Source organism: Taudactylus pleione, unplaced genomic scaffold, assembly GCF_031769625.1.
Source record: "Taudactylus pleione unplaced genomic scaffold, aTauple2 ptg000114l, whole genome shotgun sequence".
Lineage (NCBI taxonomy): Eukaryota > Metazoa > Chordata > Amphibia > Anura > Myobatrachidae > Taudactylus > Taudactylus pleione.
Window position 1 is genome coordinate 19,477,219 of NW_028284516.1, and position 19,528 is coordinate 19,496,746.

General features: G+C 43.9%; 1 protein-coding gene across 5 annotated transcripts in view; it reads left to right on the forward strand.

Annotated features, from left to right (window-relative positions):
- Positions 1-19,528, forward strand: part of LOC148524991 (uncharacterized) — a 465,228-nt gene that overhangs the window by 62,424 nt on the left and 383,276 nt on the right. For all 5 annotated transcript variants that reach the window (XM_088471429.1, XM_088471430.1, XM_088471433.1 and 2 more), the window contains exons 8-9: positions 5,929-6,171; positions 11,589-11,819. In XM_088471429.1, the coding sequence (XP_088327555.1) occupies positions 5,929-6,171; positions 11,589-11,819 (474 nt within the window). The remainder of the gene's footprint in view (positions 1-5,928; positions 6,172-11,588; positions 11,820-19,528) is intronic.

The following is a 19,528-nucleotide window of genomic DNA, read 5'->3' on the forward strand; positions in this document are numbered from 1 at the left end:
TTGCTGCCTTGCACCGGGTGACAGATATCCTAGTTTCGGCCCTGGTTAGGAGACAGAGTGAAAAGTGATAAGGTACCAGCCAATCAGCTCCTAACTATCATCTCACAGGCTGTGTATGAAAAATGACAGTTGGGAGCTGATTGGCTGGCACATGTCTTATCACTTTTTACTCTGTCTCCTAACACTGCTTAAATAGACCCCTTAGTCTGATTCAGTGGCGTCACCGGGTCTGGTGTCACCCTCCGCTCGCCACAGGCATGTCTGCCCGAAAAGGGGGCATGGCCGAAATAAAGGGAGCTTGGCCTCGTGGAGGATCCCGATAACATCACTCTGGGGACAGCCCTGCATCACCAGAGATGTTGAGCTGCACCCCGGAGACTGGGCAGTCGGTACTGCACCACCCTTCCAACAGCTCTCGCTAGTAGAGAAGCAGGACCGCTTGGAGCACGGTAAGTATGGGGCTGAGACGGAGTGAGGGGGAGGGGGGGGATAGATGGGGCGGTACAGACCAGGGGTTGGAATTGTTAAAACTTGAGGGGTGGGTCAGAGCAGCAGGCAGAGAGGGGGAGTGGTAGGAGAAGAAGGTGGTGGTGCAGCGTATAGAGAGAGGGGTGGGTCAGGGCAGAGCAGCAGGCAGACACTGACGTAACCCGGCATATGTCAGGCCCATTTATTAGTGTATTTGCGTGTGTGTACAACATTATGTGAATGTTGACATTTTACATATTCATACCTCCCAACTTTACTCTTCCTTGATGTGGGACATTGCATGCGCTAGGGTGGGTGGGGGTCTAGTTGTGGGGAAAGGGGGAGGAGGCTCCCGCAGCTGTGTGTGTGCGCCCCACCACCACCATGGGACACTGCGCCCCGGTGGTACAGTACCAGGAAAATGGGACTGTCCCGCTGAATGCTGGAGAGTTGGGAAGTATGTGTATTTACATAACAACCATGTCGACATTCTGGTTCCAACATTCTGAATGTCGATGTTTTGTACTACACCCCTTAGAAAGAGCCTTAATAATGTATTGTTCCTTTAGTCCCTATTGCCGTTGGATAGCAAGCTCATGAGTGGTGTTCTCCCTGTCTTATATACCTGTTTGTTTGAAAAGATTCATCTTTAGATATTAAAAATTACACCAACTATCTATATTGGAAATAAGGGCCTGATTCAGACCCACTCGCGAGCGGCTGTCCGCTCGCAAGTGGGTCGATGTTCTTCACTGAGCATGCGCACGACGGAGGGTGCTCCGTCGTGCGCATGCGCCAGACGCGACGAGCGAAGGAAAGTCCTTCGCTCGTTGTGTCTGATCAAAGGGGGCGTGCTGTCGATGTTGATTGACAGCACGCCCCCTTTGGTGGGCGTGCCGGGGGCGTGCCTCCCTGATGGGGCGTTCCTACGGGAACGCCTCCCGTCAGAAGCCGGCCCACTGACATCACTAGTGATGTCAGTGGGAGTGATTTTGGCTCTGATAGAGCCAAAATCACTCCGGAGCTTGCGGTGGAAAACCTCAACCGCAGGCTCCGGCTCGCAGTTTCGATGGTCGTGATGGTCAAGACCATCGCGGCCATCAAAATGCACGCTCGTATAGGCTGTGGGTGGTGACCCACAGCTATACGAGCGTCCAGGAGGACGCTCCATTTTCATGGAGGGCGGCCCTCATTCAGAGCGTGCACTCTGCTCAGAGCGTACGGCTCTGAATGAGGGCCTAAATTTGCTAAGAACTGTTTTCCCTGAGTCTTTTCACTGTTCTGCTGAAAGAAGTAAACTTGGCAATGCTCTCCTGAATGTGGGTGCTGCATAGGGAATTAAAGTGATTTTACAAGTCAAATTGAATGTGCTGGAAACAAGCGCTGAGCTGCTTAGAATAAGCAGGATGTGGTATGCAATCAGCCACTTTTTAGAATAAAAATTAGTAACTAAACAATATGTCTCTGTGCTTTTTTGTAACTATGATGCACAGAAAGGTCCCTCTTTTTCTTTCTTGTCCTTCCGTTCTTGCCTTTATAGTCTGCTCTCTTGTGTCTATGGGTAATTTATACAACATAACTTCTCTGCATGATCTTTATCCTTCCTTTCTTTTTAATGAGATGCACATTCAGTTTCTCCCCTACTCCATATTAAACACCCTCGGTCTTGTTTGATAGTAGTATCTGCCTATGCTAGTAGTTATTGTTTGCATAATGTTACTATTTTAAAATGTATTTCCATTTAGTTCTTTTCTGTACTTTTAGGCTACGGAAGAGACATCTTATTCATGCTTTTCTCATTTTACATAATTTATGTCACACAGATCTCCTGGGATCTTAGACTTAGTATAATCTTCATCTGCAGCAGCCGTTTATTTTACCCTTAGGGCAGAATAGACACACTGATAATCCAAGGCCTCCATGTACAGTAGTTTCAGATACTCCTTGGGATTCATTCTGAAATTAGAAGGACTGATACCACGATATGCTGCAAAATCATAGTCCAAATACATGGCCAGTACTTAACCTTGGTCAGTAACAGAGTAGTTACTGACACTAGGCAAAATAATAGTCAATGTCATAGATCAATGTAGTTCGACAGGAGTAGTCCGGCAGGAAATAAAACCAAATAGGCAATTACTGTACATGCAGTTTCTCAGAACAGAACTTTTAGGTGGTGTTTAAGGGGTCTATGTACTAAGCCTTGGAGAGTGATAAAGACACGCTCGCTAGATGCTTTCGCATGCACTCGGCGTATGCAAATCCAGCAAAGACAGGTGATTGCACGGCAAGGCATTAGCACGCCCACTATGTCTTGGCGTGCGATCGCGGTGTGTATGCAGATGCCCACCAGCCTGTTTTAAGACGTCCATTTATGCACGTCATGTCCAAGATGTGTATGCAACCATCGATAACATTGAGTACCATCGGATGCGATCGCAGCACTTGTGGTTGACCATACCCTACCGCAAGCACCGCGAGTGCTTCAGTGTGTAAAACAACCATGTTACGTGTACTATGACGCTGCGTCCTAATTATGCACGCCTCTGAAATGGCGTTAAGATGCTCCGGTACGCCTGTGTTCACACCACCACTCCCCCGTTTCCATCAACCAACCCGTCACCACCCATAAACGGCTTGTCCTGTCACTCATTCTAGCGAGCTGTCTATGCGCAGAGAGTGACCGCTTCCCGTTCGCATGGACTAGTTCGCACACGTGCACTGCGATGCGTACGCATGCGCAGATTGCAAACATCGGCAGGCTGCGTGCGAATATAGCCTAGAGAACGGGTCTGAATCAGGCCGAAAGTACCAACCTATCAGCTCTTAACTCATTTTTCAAACACAGCCTGTAAAGTGACAGTTAGGAGCTGATTGGTTGGTACTTTATCTCCACCCACGGCTTAGTGAATAGACCCCTAAGTGCCAAATCTGAACTTAAACTTGGGTGGTGGTGCCAAACTTTGGAAATAAAGTTTTAATGAATGCAGCCATACAGCAGATATGAGTGACAAAAGAAGACACAGATAATCCACTTTTCAACTTGTACAAATTACATTTTAGTTGCTCTTTTAAAGCAAAAAAACTTTTTTGTTTCTTTCTTTTGCATATTGTCCTGGGGATGAGCCCCATGTTTGCTGCCTTTTGTGCTGTCTGCCTAAATTGCAGCTGTAACAAAAAAAAATTAAAATAACTGCTTTCCTGACTTGGACAGAATGCTGTCCATTACGTTATACCTTTATTCAACTAATGGTTGTCTCTTTCCTATGTTTGCCATTTTATATGCTACTTATCAAGGGCAGTGTGCTTTCAGATTCTTGTATTTTTTCAGAGGGCTTTACTACTACTTCCATGTCTGGTCTGTATGCTGTTATACTTGGTGTTCCTAGTTCTAGGCTTCTCTGTACTGGTCTGACACCTGGGCTGATCGTAACACTTTACAGTTATAGTATAACACAATATAAATCAGTGAGATACTTATTTTTGGTGCAGTGTCTGCAGTGCGCATGGGTTCAGGAGGTCCCATCCTGCACACCATGATCAAAGGACCAACCACCAGGGCACCGATTCCAATACTCACCAGCAGTGCCATTGTTCTGGTGTTATATGCCAAACAATGTCTCCTCACAGGAACTAACAAACATTCTGGCACTATTCCGGAGTCTTTGCTCTTTTTTGTGCATGCGCCATCTTTCTGAATATATCACCAGAAAGATGGCAGACCACGGACCAGGTATGGGAGGGGAGTGCTGCACGTTGTGAGGTCACGCTGCACAAAGCCCCCCATGATATAAAACTGTACTATACTTTTAGTAAATCCTGCTTCTTTTCCCCTAACGGTATACAATCGGGAAGCTGGTTGCCTTAATACCGACAGTCGACTTCCCGACTGTCATTTCCCGGCGAGGGTGAAATGCCGGGCGTCTAGATGTAGACGCCTGACATTTTCCCGACGCCGGGAGACAGGTGCCCGGCATCCCGATCGAAGGGATGCCGGGCGCTGCAAGCGGACAGCCACGGGGGTGGAGGGTTAAGTTTAGGGCACCCGGGGGGGACTTAGGGTTAGGCACCCCCCCGGGAGGGTTAGGGTTAGGCTAGGGGGAGGGAGGGTTAGGGTTAGGCACCCCAGGGGGGATTTAGGGTTAGGCACCCCCCCGTGGGACTTAGGTTTAGGCATTGGGGAAGGGGGGGTTAGGGTTAGGCACTTGGGGGGGGGAGGTTAGGGTTAGGCACCCCTAAGGAGGGTTAGGGGGTTAGGTTAGTAAGTACTTACCTATCGACGATCGGGATTTCCAGCGCTGTCGGGCTTCCGCTGCCGGGAACTCTGCTTTTGTCGGCCAGGAGCTGCAGGGAATCGAACCATGCGGCCGGCGGTATTTCATACAGATTCCCCTCTAACACTACTTCTCTTTCAGCCCTCTCCTCTTTGGGTGTCTCTTCCCACACTCATTGACAAGGTGGTGGAACAAACTCATTATCACAAAGTTACACCCTCCGTATCCTCCTCCCAGAACCTTCCAACTCTACTTATCCTATTTTTGAAGTCCATAGTATACATCTGTTCTCTCCACTCTACATCCATATTACTGTCCTCTATTAGCCTCCAGTCCCAATGTCCCAAATTCCTAGACAGCTTCACTGTCTGGGTTTCTTGCTTCCTTTTTACTGACCTACTGACTCTTATTCTTCGCAACTTCAACATCGCCATAAATAACTCCACTGGCACTTCATTCTCTAAACTGTTCATGCTTACTTCCAACTGTGTCTCCCTCAGTGAACATAATCTCCCACCCATCATTATGGACACTTCCTGGTACTCTAGTTCTGTCTTCACACTCTCTGACCACTACATCCTCTCCTTCTACCTCACTTTTCCTCCACACCCTCAACTGCATTCAAAAAGCGACACCTACAATCTATGGAATTCTGAACCCCATACAGCAGAGTGCCATTGGAGAATATCTAGTTCCAGTGCATACTTGCTCTAATACAAATTTCTTCTTGTCTTCTTACTTTACCACTCAACTTTCTCTTGCCAGATCCATCCCCCCACACAAATCTTTTCCCCCACTCACCTGTCCATGATCCATTCTTTCTCTCTACTAAACATGAGGTCTTCATACTTCTCTCTTCCTCCTCCCCTTCAACATGTCCCCTCAACCCTGTTCCCTTCCACTTAATTCACATCTTCCCCTCCAATGCTTTCTGGCAACTTGCTCAGCTCTTCAACTTCATAAGATAAATGTCATTTGTCAGTTAATGTGATGGTAATTATTTCATTTAAATGACAAAATAACATATGTGATAGTGATTTACTAGAAGTAGAACATTTCATATGAAGTTTAATATTTCTGTCAACGCTTCAGGTGGATTTTTGTTTGAATGTTGTTATAATATACTTTTTTAACTGCTCCTTATATAAATACGATTAAAGAAGATGTGATTGAAAATGTCTTATAGATACAGAATTATGTGATGATTGTAGAGAAGCTTCAGAAGGACCTGGATCATGCAAAACACTCTCATACCACTGACCTGGAACGTTGGAACCAGAACCTTTCGCTCATACAGAAGGAGCTGATCTCTGAAACTTCGGCACATCAAGCAGATCTGCTGAAAATACAAGAGTACAAAGATAAAATATTGGCTCTAGAACAAAACTTAGAGAGTGCAGATCTCACTTACCAAGAGGCACAACACAAGGTAATGAAATTGTGTAGCATGCATATTGTATCTTGTGCTTATTTAAAGAGTTTGAGCTAATGTACATAGATAGATACTATATAATGTACTCTAAAATTTCTTTGTGTTACCATTTCTATTGTGTGCCGGAATGATATGAACTTCTATAAAGATGACTTATTCAGTGGATGTTATTTACCAATACATTGCAAATGCAGTAGCCAATAGCAGTCACTTATAAACTGGCTTCTTTGACTATTCAAGTGTAGAGTGCACAGAAAACAAAATCTGCTTGTTGTGGGTTCCTGGAAAGATGGATTTATAATGTTATATGGAACTATGTGCCAGTAAGTCTTTGTTTTTACATGTGTATATAACATGTACAAGAACATGCTTGTTTAAGTTCCACAATTAAAGGGAACTTCTTACATATGTGACCAGTACTCTTATATTATACATAGGCTATGCAAGACTAGTTTCCTTTGCCGTCTCAAATATTGATCTGGTAAAGGACAGATGTAAAAGAAGATGATAGCAATACTATACAGAGCACAGATCTGTTGCTCCAATTTTAGCACCATATTATTGAATGCTATCACCTCTCCTATGGGGGCAGTATAGTGACCTGCAGCTGGGTATGGCAGCAATTAGCATGGTTGCTACTCACTTAAACAATTGAGCATTTCAGAGGCGATATGTGCTCTGCACCTTGTGTGCAGCGTCTGCCCTGTTATGTGGGCAGACAAGGGATCGCAAACCATTGAAAGCGCATTCAGACTCCTGATATTTTAATTTTACACTGCTTGCTGGGGTCTCAAAGGGGCCGCTTATCAGAAGATGTCACCAGACAGGTATGTATTACTGAATGGCTACATAAGACTACTATATATTGCATATATAGTGGTAATTACCGGTAGTCATTTTGTCCCCCATTTATCAACGTTTTTAAACACCAGCGGAATTTTTCGTTTAGTATCACTGTGATAAAAAGGAAAAATTTACTGATATTCACCAATACTTACCCCTCCGGCGAGGTCCTCTGAATTCCTCTTCCTCTGTGAGGTCCTCCGTCGGGCTGCTGGCAGCCTAACACTGCCAGCGATGGAGCTCCAGTGTTATGCGCATTCGCGACGGTCCATCTGCACATGTGCATGACACCTTCGCCATAAATGTGGACCGCATCGCTCTCGCCATCCAATGAAGTATTGGTAAATACTAAATATCAGTAAATTTTTTGTTTGTATCAGTGATACTAAACGAAAAATTCCGCTGGTGTTTACAATGGGTGATAAATGGGGACCTTTATTTTCTACATAAACAGAGCCCTCATTTCTCTGCGATGTGTAGTTGTGCATATTACCGCTTATTATGTATGTAATCTCCACTTCTATGTGATGTGTAGTTGTGCATATTACCACTTATTATGGTATGTAATCTCCACTTCTCTGCGATGTGTAGTTGTGCATATTACCACTTATTATGGTATGTAATCTCCACTTCTCTGCGATGTGTAGTTGTGCATATTACCGCTTATTATAGTATGTAATCTCCACTTCTCTGCGATGTGTAGTTGTGCATATTACCGCTTATTATGGTATGTAATCTCCACTTCTATGTGATGTGTAGTTGTGCATATTACCACTTATTATGGTATGTAATCTCCACTTCTCTGCGATTTGTAGTTGTGCATATTACCGCTTATTATGGTATGTAATCTCCACTTCTCTGCGATGTGTAGTTGTGCATATTACCGCTTATTATGGTATGTAATCTCCACTTCTCTGCGATGTGTAGTTGTGCATATTACCGCTTATTATGGTTTGTAATCTCCACTTCTCTGCGATGTGTAGTTGTGCATATTACCGCTTATTATGGTATGTAATCTCCACTTCTCTGCGATGTGTAGTTGTGCATATTACCGCTTATTATGGTATGTAATCTCCACTTCTATGTGATGTGTAGTTGTGCATATTACCACTTATTATGGTATGTAATCTCCACTTCTCTGCGATTTGTAGTTGTGCATATTACCGCTTATTATGGTATGTAATCTCCACTTCTCTGCGATGTGTAGTTGTGCATATTACCGCTTATTATGGTATGTAATCTCCACTTCTATGTGATGTGTAGTTGTGCATATTACCGCTTATTATGGTATGTAATCTCCACTTCTCTGCGATGTGTAGTTGTGCATATTACCACTTATTATGGTATGTAATCTCCACTTCTCTGCGATTTGTAGTTGTGCATATTACCGCTTATTATGGTATGTAATCTCCACTTCTCTGCGATGTGTAGTTGTGCATATTACCACTTATTATGGTATGTAATCTCCACTTCTCTGCGATTTGTAGTTGTGCATATTACCGCTTATTATGGTATGTAATCTCCACTTCTCTGCGATGTGTAGTTGTGCATATTACCGCTTATTATGTATTTAATCTCCTCTTCTCTGCGATGTGTAGTTGTGCGTATTACCACTTATTATGGTATGTAATCTCCACTTCTCTGCGATGTGTAGTTGTGCATATTACCGCTTATTATGGTATGTAATCTCCACTTCTCTGCGATGTGTAGTTGTGCATATTACCGCTTATTATGGTATGTAATCTCCACTTCTCTGCGATGTGTAGTTGTGCATATTACCGCTTATTATGTATTTAATCTCCTCTTCTCTGCGATGTGTAGTTGTGCGTATTACCACTTATTATGGTATGTAATCTCCACTTCTCTGCGATGTGTAGTAGTGCATATTACCGCTTATTATGGTATGTAATCTCCACTTCTCTGCGATGTGTAGTTGTGCATATTACCGCTTATTATGGTATGTAATCTCCACTTCTCTGCGATGTGTAGTTGTGCATATTACCACTTATTATGGTATGTAATCTCCACTTCTCTGCGATTTGTAGTTGTGCATATTACCGCTTATTATGGTATGTAATCTCCACTTCTATGTGATGTGTAGTTGTGCATATTACCGCTTATTATGGTATGTAATCTCCACTTCTCTGCGATGTGTAGTTGTGCATATTACCGCTTATTATGGTATGTAATCTCCACTTCTCTGCGATGTGTAGTTGTGCATATTACCGCTTATTATGGTATGTAATCTCCACTTCTCTGCGATGTGTAGTTGTGCATATTACCGCTTATTATGTATTTAATCTCCTCTTCTCTGCGATGTGTAGTTGTGCATATTACCACTTATTATGGTATGTAATATCCACTTCTCTGCGATGTGTAGTTGTGGATATTACCGCTTATTATGTATGTAATATCCACTTCTCTGCCATGTGTAGTTGTGGATATTACCGCTTATTATGGTATGTAATCTCCACTTCTCTGCGATGTGTAGTTGTGCATATTATCGCTTATTATGTATTTAATCTCCTCTTCTCTGCGATGTGTAGTTGTGCATATTACCGCTTATTATGTATGTTATATCCACTTCTCTGCGATGTGTAGTTGTGCATATTACCGCTTATTATGGTATGTAATCTCCGACATCTCCTCTGTGGGGGTGTGAGGGAAAATGAGTGAAGATACATCGCTGCGGACTGTCTTCCAATCCAGAGTCACTCTGTGGCACATTGTGGAGAATTGAATCACCCCCATTGAATTGTCCCTGGTATAATGCACCCTGGATAACAGGCCTTTCAGTCTATTCTATGTGTATGCATTTGATACACAAAGGACATGAAATATTTGTCTTGTGATTCGTATGCTCCCCATAAAGGTCCTCAGTTGTGTCAATAAAATGGCTTCTCATGGGCTATCGGGCGATTTATCAAAACGTGGAGAGAGCTAAAGTACCAACCAATCAGCTCATAACTGTCATTTTTCAAACACAGCCTGTAAAATGACAGTTAGGAGCTGATTGGTTGGTACTTTTGGATATATGTACTAAGCCTTGGAGAGAGATAAAGTGGATGGAGATAAAGTACCAACCAATGAGTGTTTGAAAAATGATGGTTAGGAGTTCATATTTGGTACTTTGGGGTATATGTAAAAAGTCTTGGAGAGAAAGCGGTTGAAGATAAAGTACCAATAAATCAGCTCCTAACTATCACTTTACAGGCTGTGGGGTTTATGTATCAAGCAGTGAAAAGCTTGGAGAAGTGGACCAGTGGAGAAGTTGCCCATAACAACCAATCAGCTTCGAAGTTGCATTTATCAAGTACAGTCTATAAAATAATAGGTAGGAGCTGATTGGTTGCTATGGGCAACTTCTCCACCGGTCCATTTCTCCACACTTTTCACTGCTTGATAAATAAACCCTTGCGTGTTTGGAAAATTACAGTTAGGAGCTGATTGGTTCGTACTTTGGGGTCCATGTACTAAGCCTTGGAGACAGATAAAGTGAATGAAGATAAAGTACTGTACTAACCAATCAGCTTCTGTCATTTTTCACACACAGCCTGTAACTAATTGGTTCTACTTTTTCTTTCTCCACTTTATCACTCTCGCTTAGTACATAGACCCCTTTATTATCTCTCTCTATTTTATATCATTCCAAGCTTTGATAAATCTCCCCCACGTCCCAAATTTCTTCCCATAATATTACATTTAATGTTATTTGAAGATGTCACACCAGCGATTTGCTTTATTGATTCCATGTCAGTCCCTGCTGACAACATTTCGACCCAGTACAGAAAACTCTACTGGAAGTACATCTCATTTTAAATCAGTGATATCTCAATGTATCTAGTGGCTATTTGGCACACGTCAATCTTCAAACTCACCAAAAAAAAAAAAATATATATATATATATATATATATATATATATATATATATATATATATTAAGAAATATCAATGTGAGGCTGAACTAAATACTTAATTGCCTTCTTCCTATTGTGTTGGCTATATAAAAACATATGCTTTGTTCCACTATGATATTAGGGCGGATATGCAGATGTGTCCTCGGACACTATTGCTGCAGTCACGCCAATAGCCCCTCTCAGCACGCCTGGTTCCGTCTGACTCTGTTTGTGCCTTTTTTTGCCCAATATGTGACACTTGTATATCTGTGTGTGACCGAGTCTGAATCTGTATACTAATATGCAGTGGCCGCAGTTTTTTTCCACAGCAAGTTCCGTTGTCCTTTGTATAGAGACTCAGTCGCACATAGATATACAAGTGTCAAATGTCAAACTAATCCGTACAGGCTCGTGAAGCTGTTTGCGCATCTGTTTTCAACTCAGGTGCATTTTAGGGCGAAAAAGATGCTCTGCACAAGCCGAGTCACACGGGTTCTGGCAGCTCACTAGCGCCAGGTGTCTCGCGAAGTGGGGTCGCCGAGGGCAGCCAAGCATCAGACTCGGTGGCGCCTCTGGTCTCGCGCCGCATGAGGCTGCTCTTCTATCTTTCCCCTGAAACTGAAATCAGAAAAACAAATTGGTGATTTAATATATGGTCTTTTTTTCTACTTTTAGATTCAGTCTCAAGAGGAAACCATTAAAATAAAAGATTTGGACATGGAACAATTGCAGCAACAGATCAGAACACTAGAACAAAATATAGTAGATAGCTGTACCCATGCCAAGACATCTAAGTCTGCTCTAGAACTTTGTAAGAAGAAATATCGGGCTTGCATTGACTCCATTAAGTCTCTGGAAAAGCACGTTGACTGTCTACAGGAACAGATAAAGGAATGTACTGGGGAGGTATGTCAAATATTCTTTGGGAAGTGATCTGTTTATTGCTCATTGCCGTGAACGATGATTTCTTTCCCCCCAATACATAGCTAATATTCACAAGATGTTGCTTTGGTATGATCGCCTTATTTTATTCAGTCTTAAACTCCTGCTCATCAGGTTTGAAGTAGATGGGGAGTAGGGACATAGGGCCTGATTCAGCAAGGAACGCAAGCGAGGGATGTTTTTGCATTGCGCATGCGCGAACTAGCCAGTGCGATCGGGTAAGGGTGCACAGACTACGCAGTGTGTATGCAGACCCTTCCAATATTGATTGGCTGGAAGTGCCATTTGCGGGTGGTGACAGGAGGTGGTCGGGCGAACGCAGGCGTGCCTGTCCGTTGGGACGCCGGTATAGGGCGTGCATATTTAAGGCAGTGCGGCGGCATACGCAGCCAGACAACTCGATGCACGCAGGAAGTGGCCAAAATCCTGCACGACATCAGGTCAACCTCTATGGTTCCGATGTTTCCACTGTCTATTGGACTACTCAGGCTTTGAGTAAAGGGAAGTGGGCGGCATTGTGTAGTGCTAGGCGTCTGCATCTTATGCTGCGGTTGCCGTGCATATGCTTTAATTAGCATATACACGCAGCGGCCGAGTGCATGTGTTCTCTCACTTGCGATCCTTGCTGAATCAGGCCCATAGTAATCTTTAGCTACTGAGATAATCGGCACATCCACAATAGCAGGAGATGAGTGTGCTGATGTTTATGGGAGACAGGACCCCATTCAGACTCGGTCGCAAGCGCCGATGCGCTCGTAACCGACTTGATGGTTAGTCCTGCGCACACGCAGTGCCCCAGAGCGACAGAGAACTCTGTCGCTCCGGAGCTCGTTACCAAAGAGGCGGCTGTCGATGTTGATCGACAGCTGGCCCCGTTTGGTAGGCGGGCCGGGGGGGGGTGGTTTCCAAAACGGAGGCGTTCCTTTTTACGAACGCCTACCGTTTTGTGGGCGGCCGCACTGATATCATCAATGATGTCAGTGGGGAGCTTCCTGCGCCATCAGAGCAGAAAGCTCCCTGGGGCTTACGAGTGCCCAGACCCAACCTTAGGGTCTGATCGTAAGCCCCGGTGGTCGCGATGGTGATCACCATCGCGACCATCAACCTGGTCGGTAGTTAAGCTGTGGGTGGTAACCCACAGCTTAACGATCGACAAGGAGGCGGTCGTTCAGGATGCAAGCGGCCGCCCTGATTCAGTGCGACCGCTTGCAACTAACGACCGCCTCTGAATGAGGTCCACAGTGACCTGTCGAACCCTGCATATTACTGTAATAAAGGGCATTGAGACACACAGGAAGACACACACTGACTGCTAGATGGAATGAATAGGATCCCACAACAGCATAGAGGTTTGGCAACTGATGGATGAAGATTGTAATGTGAAACACTCCTCTGCAAAGGTGAGGTGTATAGATAGAAAGATAGATAGCTCACAATGTCAAAATGTCGCCTCTAGTTTTAGGACTCTAACATGATGGTTTACTGTCAAGAGATGAAGTACAGATGAATCATGCTACATCTCTGCTGAGGTTGCGACTTGCCGCGAGTCGCATGTTCCTGAATGGGCAAATGTGTCTTGTTTGTTCCATAGGATTGCATGGTGTGAACACTGCTGCGGCCTGGTGTACTATATCATATGTGTATGGGGCAAGCCTTGTGCCGCAATGCGTGCGCACGTTTGCCGCTTCGGCGGCAAAGATGTAGCAGGACACATCTGTAGCTCAAGGTGTTGGATTAAATTGGAGAAGCAGTTTTATAAAAATCTAGAGGCTGAGAGGACCAGGTACTGTTCCTCACCCTTGTATTACGTAATTCCACACTGTGTTTTTCAATGACTTCAAATATATTTAGTAGAAAATTGCATGCAGAAATCGGTGCCTGTCGTAGGCTAGAATTTACATAAAATAGCAGTTGAACAGTTTTGTATTTGATGTGCTCTTACAAGCAGTTACTACGTCACAGCATCATCCACTAAAGCCAAATCAAAACGCTGCACTAGTATATTTGCAGTTTACATTTATTTTCGCAACTAATCAGAAATATCTCTGAGGGAGTCACTTGCAATTCTGCCCCGTTCCCTATCCATTATGTTGTGTCTGTGGGCTGCAATGCACTATCCGTGTGCAATGAAGGAATAACGTGGCCGCAGTGAAGCTGTGACCTTTTCCCCAGAGGCAGGAACGCTACTATCTGCTCTTTATATGACACACAGTATTAGATTTAATCAACACCATTCTTCCATTGATTTTCTCATGAAGCTCTGACCTACAGTATGATAATATAGTAACCATATTGACAGCTGCCACTACTGTTTTTTTTTGTTTTAATTGTTTGTGTATTTCTGTTTAGCCTATTCATCTTTATTCATTATTACGTCACTAGATTTGCTTTAGTCCGGTGACTTCCATGAACTTTGACCTTAGTTATATTTTCTGCAGGGGGGTTTATACTCCTTTAGGAGAAGCTTGCTCTGCGTTCCCCAGGAGACACAGATGTTTGCACTGGCACTTTGGGCCTGATTCTTAAGCTGGGAACACACTAGACGATATTTCCTCCGATCCCGCAGATCGGAGTGACATGTTGGGTACGTCATCATGTGTGTACCCATGGTATGTTGGCTCCCGCGGGTCTTTAGCTACATCCCCTGTCTGCCCTACTGCAGAATGCAGCATGGCATGTCCCTCCCCCATCAGACCCAGCACTCGCCGCATGACGGGTTCCCCCCACCGCTGGGTACACACAAGGGTGCAGAGAGGGGGGGGGTGAGCGGGTAGTAATTATCAGGGCCTGGCATTGCTGGAGGGGTTCAGGTCCGACGCCGCTCCTCCCTGTCAGCTGAGCAGCCCAGCACATGCTGCTGTGTGCTGGGCTGCAAAGGGAGACTGAATGCTGCTGCAGCAGTCTCCTCTGCCTGTGGGGAGGCGATCAACCTGGATTTGCGCTGGGCTGAGGGTCTCACAGCACATCCGCAACTAGTCCCCACCTCGAAGGGGGAGTGGTCACGCCTCCCACAAATAGGCCAGGCCCTCTTCACCCAGGCTCAAGCCGGCTCGTAGCGGCCATGGGTACACATCGTCTGATGTGTACTCAACTTACGTTGCATGCAGCTTTGTTCATACACGATTCTTTTTGCAAACTGCCGCCGAGTCAGATGCATCTCCATCGCTTCTGTCAGTATGTGAAATAGGAATTTTTCTGTATATCAGATGTTGGCGTGTCATAGACGTTCATCAATAGTTGCGTGTGTATGCCGAAAGGAAGCCTTTTTCAGACGGATCTCTCGCACCCAGTAGGTGTGTCATTACTAATGATGATGGCTGCGACTGCAGCTGCGGCCGAAAAACTGTGCGGCAGGATGCTTACACATAAATATGTGCACATAATTGCTTGGCATTCTGAAACATTTCCGCATTCCAAATATGGCTGTCTACAGTACAGAGCTGGGTACAGCTCACAGTCAGGTCCTTTGTCACTATTTCCAGAGCTGTGAGTTTATGGAGCCAATCCAATTAGCCGCGATGATCGTGTGGGTACGAGTTATTGCGGCAACAGCCGCACTTTATGGCAGCCCAGTCTCGCACAAAAGTACTTGCAGCCCCATAGGGCTCCGAGCAAAATTGTGCAAATTCGGGTTCGGAGTGAGCCGCGATGGGTGCAAGATGCTGGTCTGTTGCCGATGTTTTGGCCTTTGCGGCTAATTGGATTGAGCTCTATATCTAAAGGTTTTATTATTATTATTATTATTATTATTATTATATTACGGTTTCTTATTTTTATGGCACAACAAAAGTACATAGTTAAAACACAGATTCACATTATATAATTCAAGGGTGAAAACAGGATAGAGATAATCAGATTCACATTCGTTCCTGCCCCAGTGGAATTTAGAGTCCAATATTTGTACCGTATGCACACACGTACATACTGACCAGTTTAAAATCAAACGCATGGCTCCAGCACTGCCAGACAGCAATGCTACAATATAATATATATAAGACCTGATTCAGAGGTGGATGCTTTTGCAAGATGTACCCCCAAAGGTCTGTTTGGCAGATGGGCCTATTCATCAACACTAAAATAACGTTTAACGTTATTTTGGTATTCATGTAGCCACTTAGCACTGCGTTAATTTCCACAATCCCCATACATTAGTACATTAGTATTAGTACATTAGTATGGGGATGTGGAAATTATGGTATTCATCAAATTCCGAAAATTATCAATTTTCGGAATTTGATGCAGTTACTATTCGCCACTGTGAGGTGGCGAATAGCAGAATCCACTTACCTGTATCAGCGTGTGCAGGTCCCCCGAAGAGTCCCTCCTGCGCTCTGCTCCGTCCTCAGGCTCCGGAGGCTGGTCTGTCATGTGTGCTTCCCAGCAGAGCACAAGAAAGTTTAGAAAAAGAAAAAAAGAATTTTTTTTTTTCTAATCTGTCATGTGGTCTGCTGGGAAACCACATGACAGACCAGCAGGACGGAGCCGGATGCTGCTGCGCGGACAGGTAAGTCGGGGGGGGGGGGGGGGGGAAGGTGAGCGGAGGGGGGTGGGGGGGTACGAAACTTAACACATCTGTAGGCAGTGCTGCGCATGCGCTGGTTTTACAGATGTAACAGCGCATGCGCAGCACTGTTTCCAGATGCGATAAGGTAGTGTAGGCAGGGAAAAGTATCTATTTCCCGAAAAGCTGTCATCGCAAAAATGACAGCTTTTCGGAATAGATACTTATGGAGAGGTGGAATGATGAATTCCACCTATAATTAGCTAGAACTCCATGAGAGTTCTACAGCTAATTATCTCCAGGGATTTTTTACGTTTAATGAATAGGCCCCATAACCCTTATCCTATCTGTAAGTTCTTAAGGGCCTCATTTATTAATGAGTTTTATCACCAAAACGAGTGATAAATGTCACTGTGTATAATAAATGGTGCTCCAGCCAATCAGCTCCCAACTGTCAACTGTTAGAAAAAGGACAGTTGGGAGCTGATTGGCTGGAGCCCCATTTATTATACACAGTGAAATGTATCACTCGTTTTGGTGATAAAACTCTTTAATAAATGGGGTCCAGTGGCCTATGTATTCATCTATTTTTATGTTGACCAGATTATTAGCGAGCTATAAATTTCAGGTCTGTGTTGTTAGCATATCTTTCCAATTCTGCAAAATGTTAAATTTGTACATTAGCCCATAGAAGGTTTTCTGTGGAAATAGTGGCAACAGTTTATAATAGCTATTTAAATATTAGCAGCAATGGTATAGAGCAGGGGTAGGCAACCTGTGGCACTCCAGCTGCTATGGAACTACATATCCCAGGATAGCCTGCCACAGTTTTTTCTAACAGCAAAGAGAGAGAAAAGTATATTCATGAGCCTCCAATTAGTGAAGCCGACTGTTGGCTCTCGGCGAGATACCTAATAATGACTACTCTTGGGGGAAAGGACAGTCTAAAGTTTCCTAGAATTGCAAATAACTCAAATTCTTGAAATGCTTTCAATAGCTTATTAATAAAATAATTTGTCTCCTGCATATTATAAATAATATGTATTATTTAATATTTATATGTTATGCAAGGTCTGGTAATAGTACTCTGCAAATAAGCGGTAATTATTATATTATGTAGAAAGGCTAGCATACTTAGTAGTGCCTTTAGCAGCCATAGTAATTACTGGCTAGAACAGATTTCCAGTGAGTTAAAAGACTGTAGAGTGCCCATGACATACGTACATATGTGTCCGCATGCATCTTACTTCCTCGCGTGTTAAACAGCCCTTCTAGTCGCGCCATGCCGCGGTGTGACTCGGTAGTGTCGAGGGTTTGTTCGTGCAACTTTTTACCTTCCAATGTGTGTTATTCGCAAAGTGTCGCGAATAGGACGCTCAAGCAGCTTCTCCTATTCACAACGCTTTGCAAATAAGACGCATTGGAAGGTAAAAAGTTGCATGAAAAGACGCTCAGCGCTACTGAGTTGCACGGCGCTCTTGCATTATGTGTAACGCGACTTGTAGTGGACAGATGTATGTGGACCCATCTGTACCTATTTCCAATTTTTCATGTAGTCCCCGGAAACCCTGGAATAGTGGATGGATCTCCCACATCCTGCCTGCTTCCTAGTGAAGTGGGCAGGATGTGGAGTGTGTTGAAGCCAGGAGAGCGCTACTGTGCATTCTCCACATCGGTTCTAACTTCTTATACGGAGGCTTCATTCTCTAACCAAGATAGCCGCCGTCTGTACTTGTGTGCAAGCGCAGTGCCATCTTGTCACTGTGTTAGAGCGCCATAGTGGAACATGGACGTGTTCCACTTATCTCAGTGAGAGCCTGCAGTATACTGCATCCGCAGCATTGTTCACTGCTTACATCATGCAATGCTTCCAACATATAGGGGTCTATTTACTAAGCAGTGTTAGGAGACAGAGTGAAAAGTGATAAGAAAGTGATAAGGTGCCAACCAATCAGCTCCCAACTGTCATTTTTCAAACACAGTCTGTGAGATGACAGTTGGGAGCTGATTGGCTGGCACCTTATCACTTTTCACTGTGTCTCCTAACACTGCTTAGTAAATAGACCCCATAGTCACTGTCTGGTGGTCTGTATGGTCCATTTAAGATCTGCTCCATGCTAAGAATCTGATACATGCATAACTATGAGTATGACAGTACATTCAAGTTACTGCGCCATAAACCACTCCACTAGTTACGTACTGGGCTATTCAGTGACTTCAGGGTATCCACTGGTGTACAGGGACTGCGGATCCATGGGGTGGGGTCTTCCAATATGACGCAATTCAATGAGAATTGTGTAATTGTGGCTCTGCCCCCTCTATTTAGATTATACCACAGTGGGAACTAGGCTTAATGACATTAAGAGCTTGTCCCATCCCCTCAGTGACTAGCTGCAACCTCTCTCTTTGAGATGAGGTTTATAAGGTCGGCAAGTATGGCCCATGGTAGGTGGCAGTCAGTTACAGCGGAACTGATACTGAGGTTGGAACTCTTTTGCCTACTCTCCCGGAACAATTGAGGGACTCCCAAATTTTATATACATTTTATATAAAACTTTTTTCTTACATAGCTGTTTAGTCCTGGAATGGTAAATGTTGGACCGTGGGTTCAAACCGCATTGTACTTGGATTTCATTTCATTTGCAAAATGAGGTATTTGTGTCACTAACATGTTTATATTGAACCTGGATTTTTAGACAGAAAAGAATCTGAACTTTTATTTTATTTTATCGAAGAAAGTGCTTTAGGACAACTGTAAATGAATGATGAAAGGCAGTGATGTTTGACGAAAACAAAATCTGGAATTAATTCTTTTTATCCGTAACAGATTAAAGAAAGTGTTTTTCTTTTTTTTTTTTCATAACTTCTACAATGATAGCACTTTAAGTATTACTGATCCTTTCCAGCCACATTTAGAAGTAAAATCCTTCTCACAGGATGCCTGGTAGAAAAATAATTACTGGCCAAGATCAAAGACAACTTTTTAGAAAAAAAAAAAGAAAGTTACAGGAAAAGGTGCCTTATAGTTTTTACTGTGTAAGGAAATAATCTACTAATGACAAGCTAAAAGAGTGCACTTGTGCATCTTCCTTATTCTTGTGTTGCAGCCTTTGTCATTGTCACATTGCTTCCGAAAAGACAATTGCAATTAGTACAACTGGTAGTGCCCAGA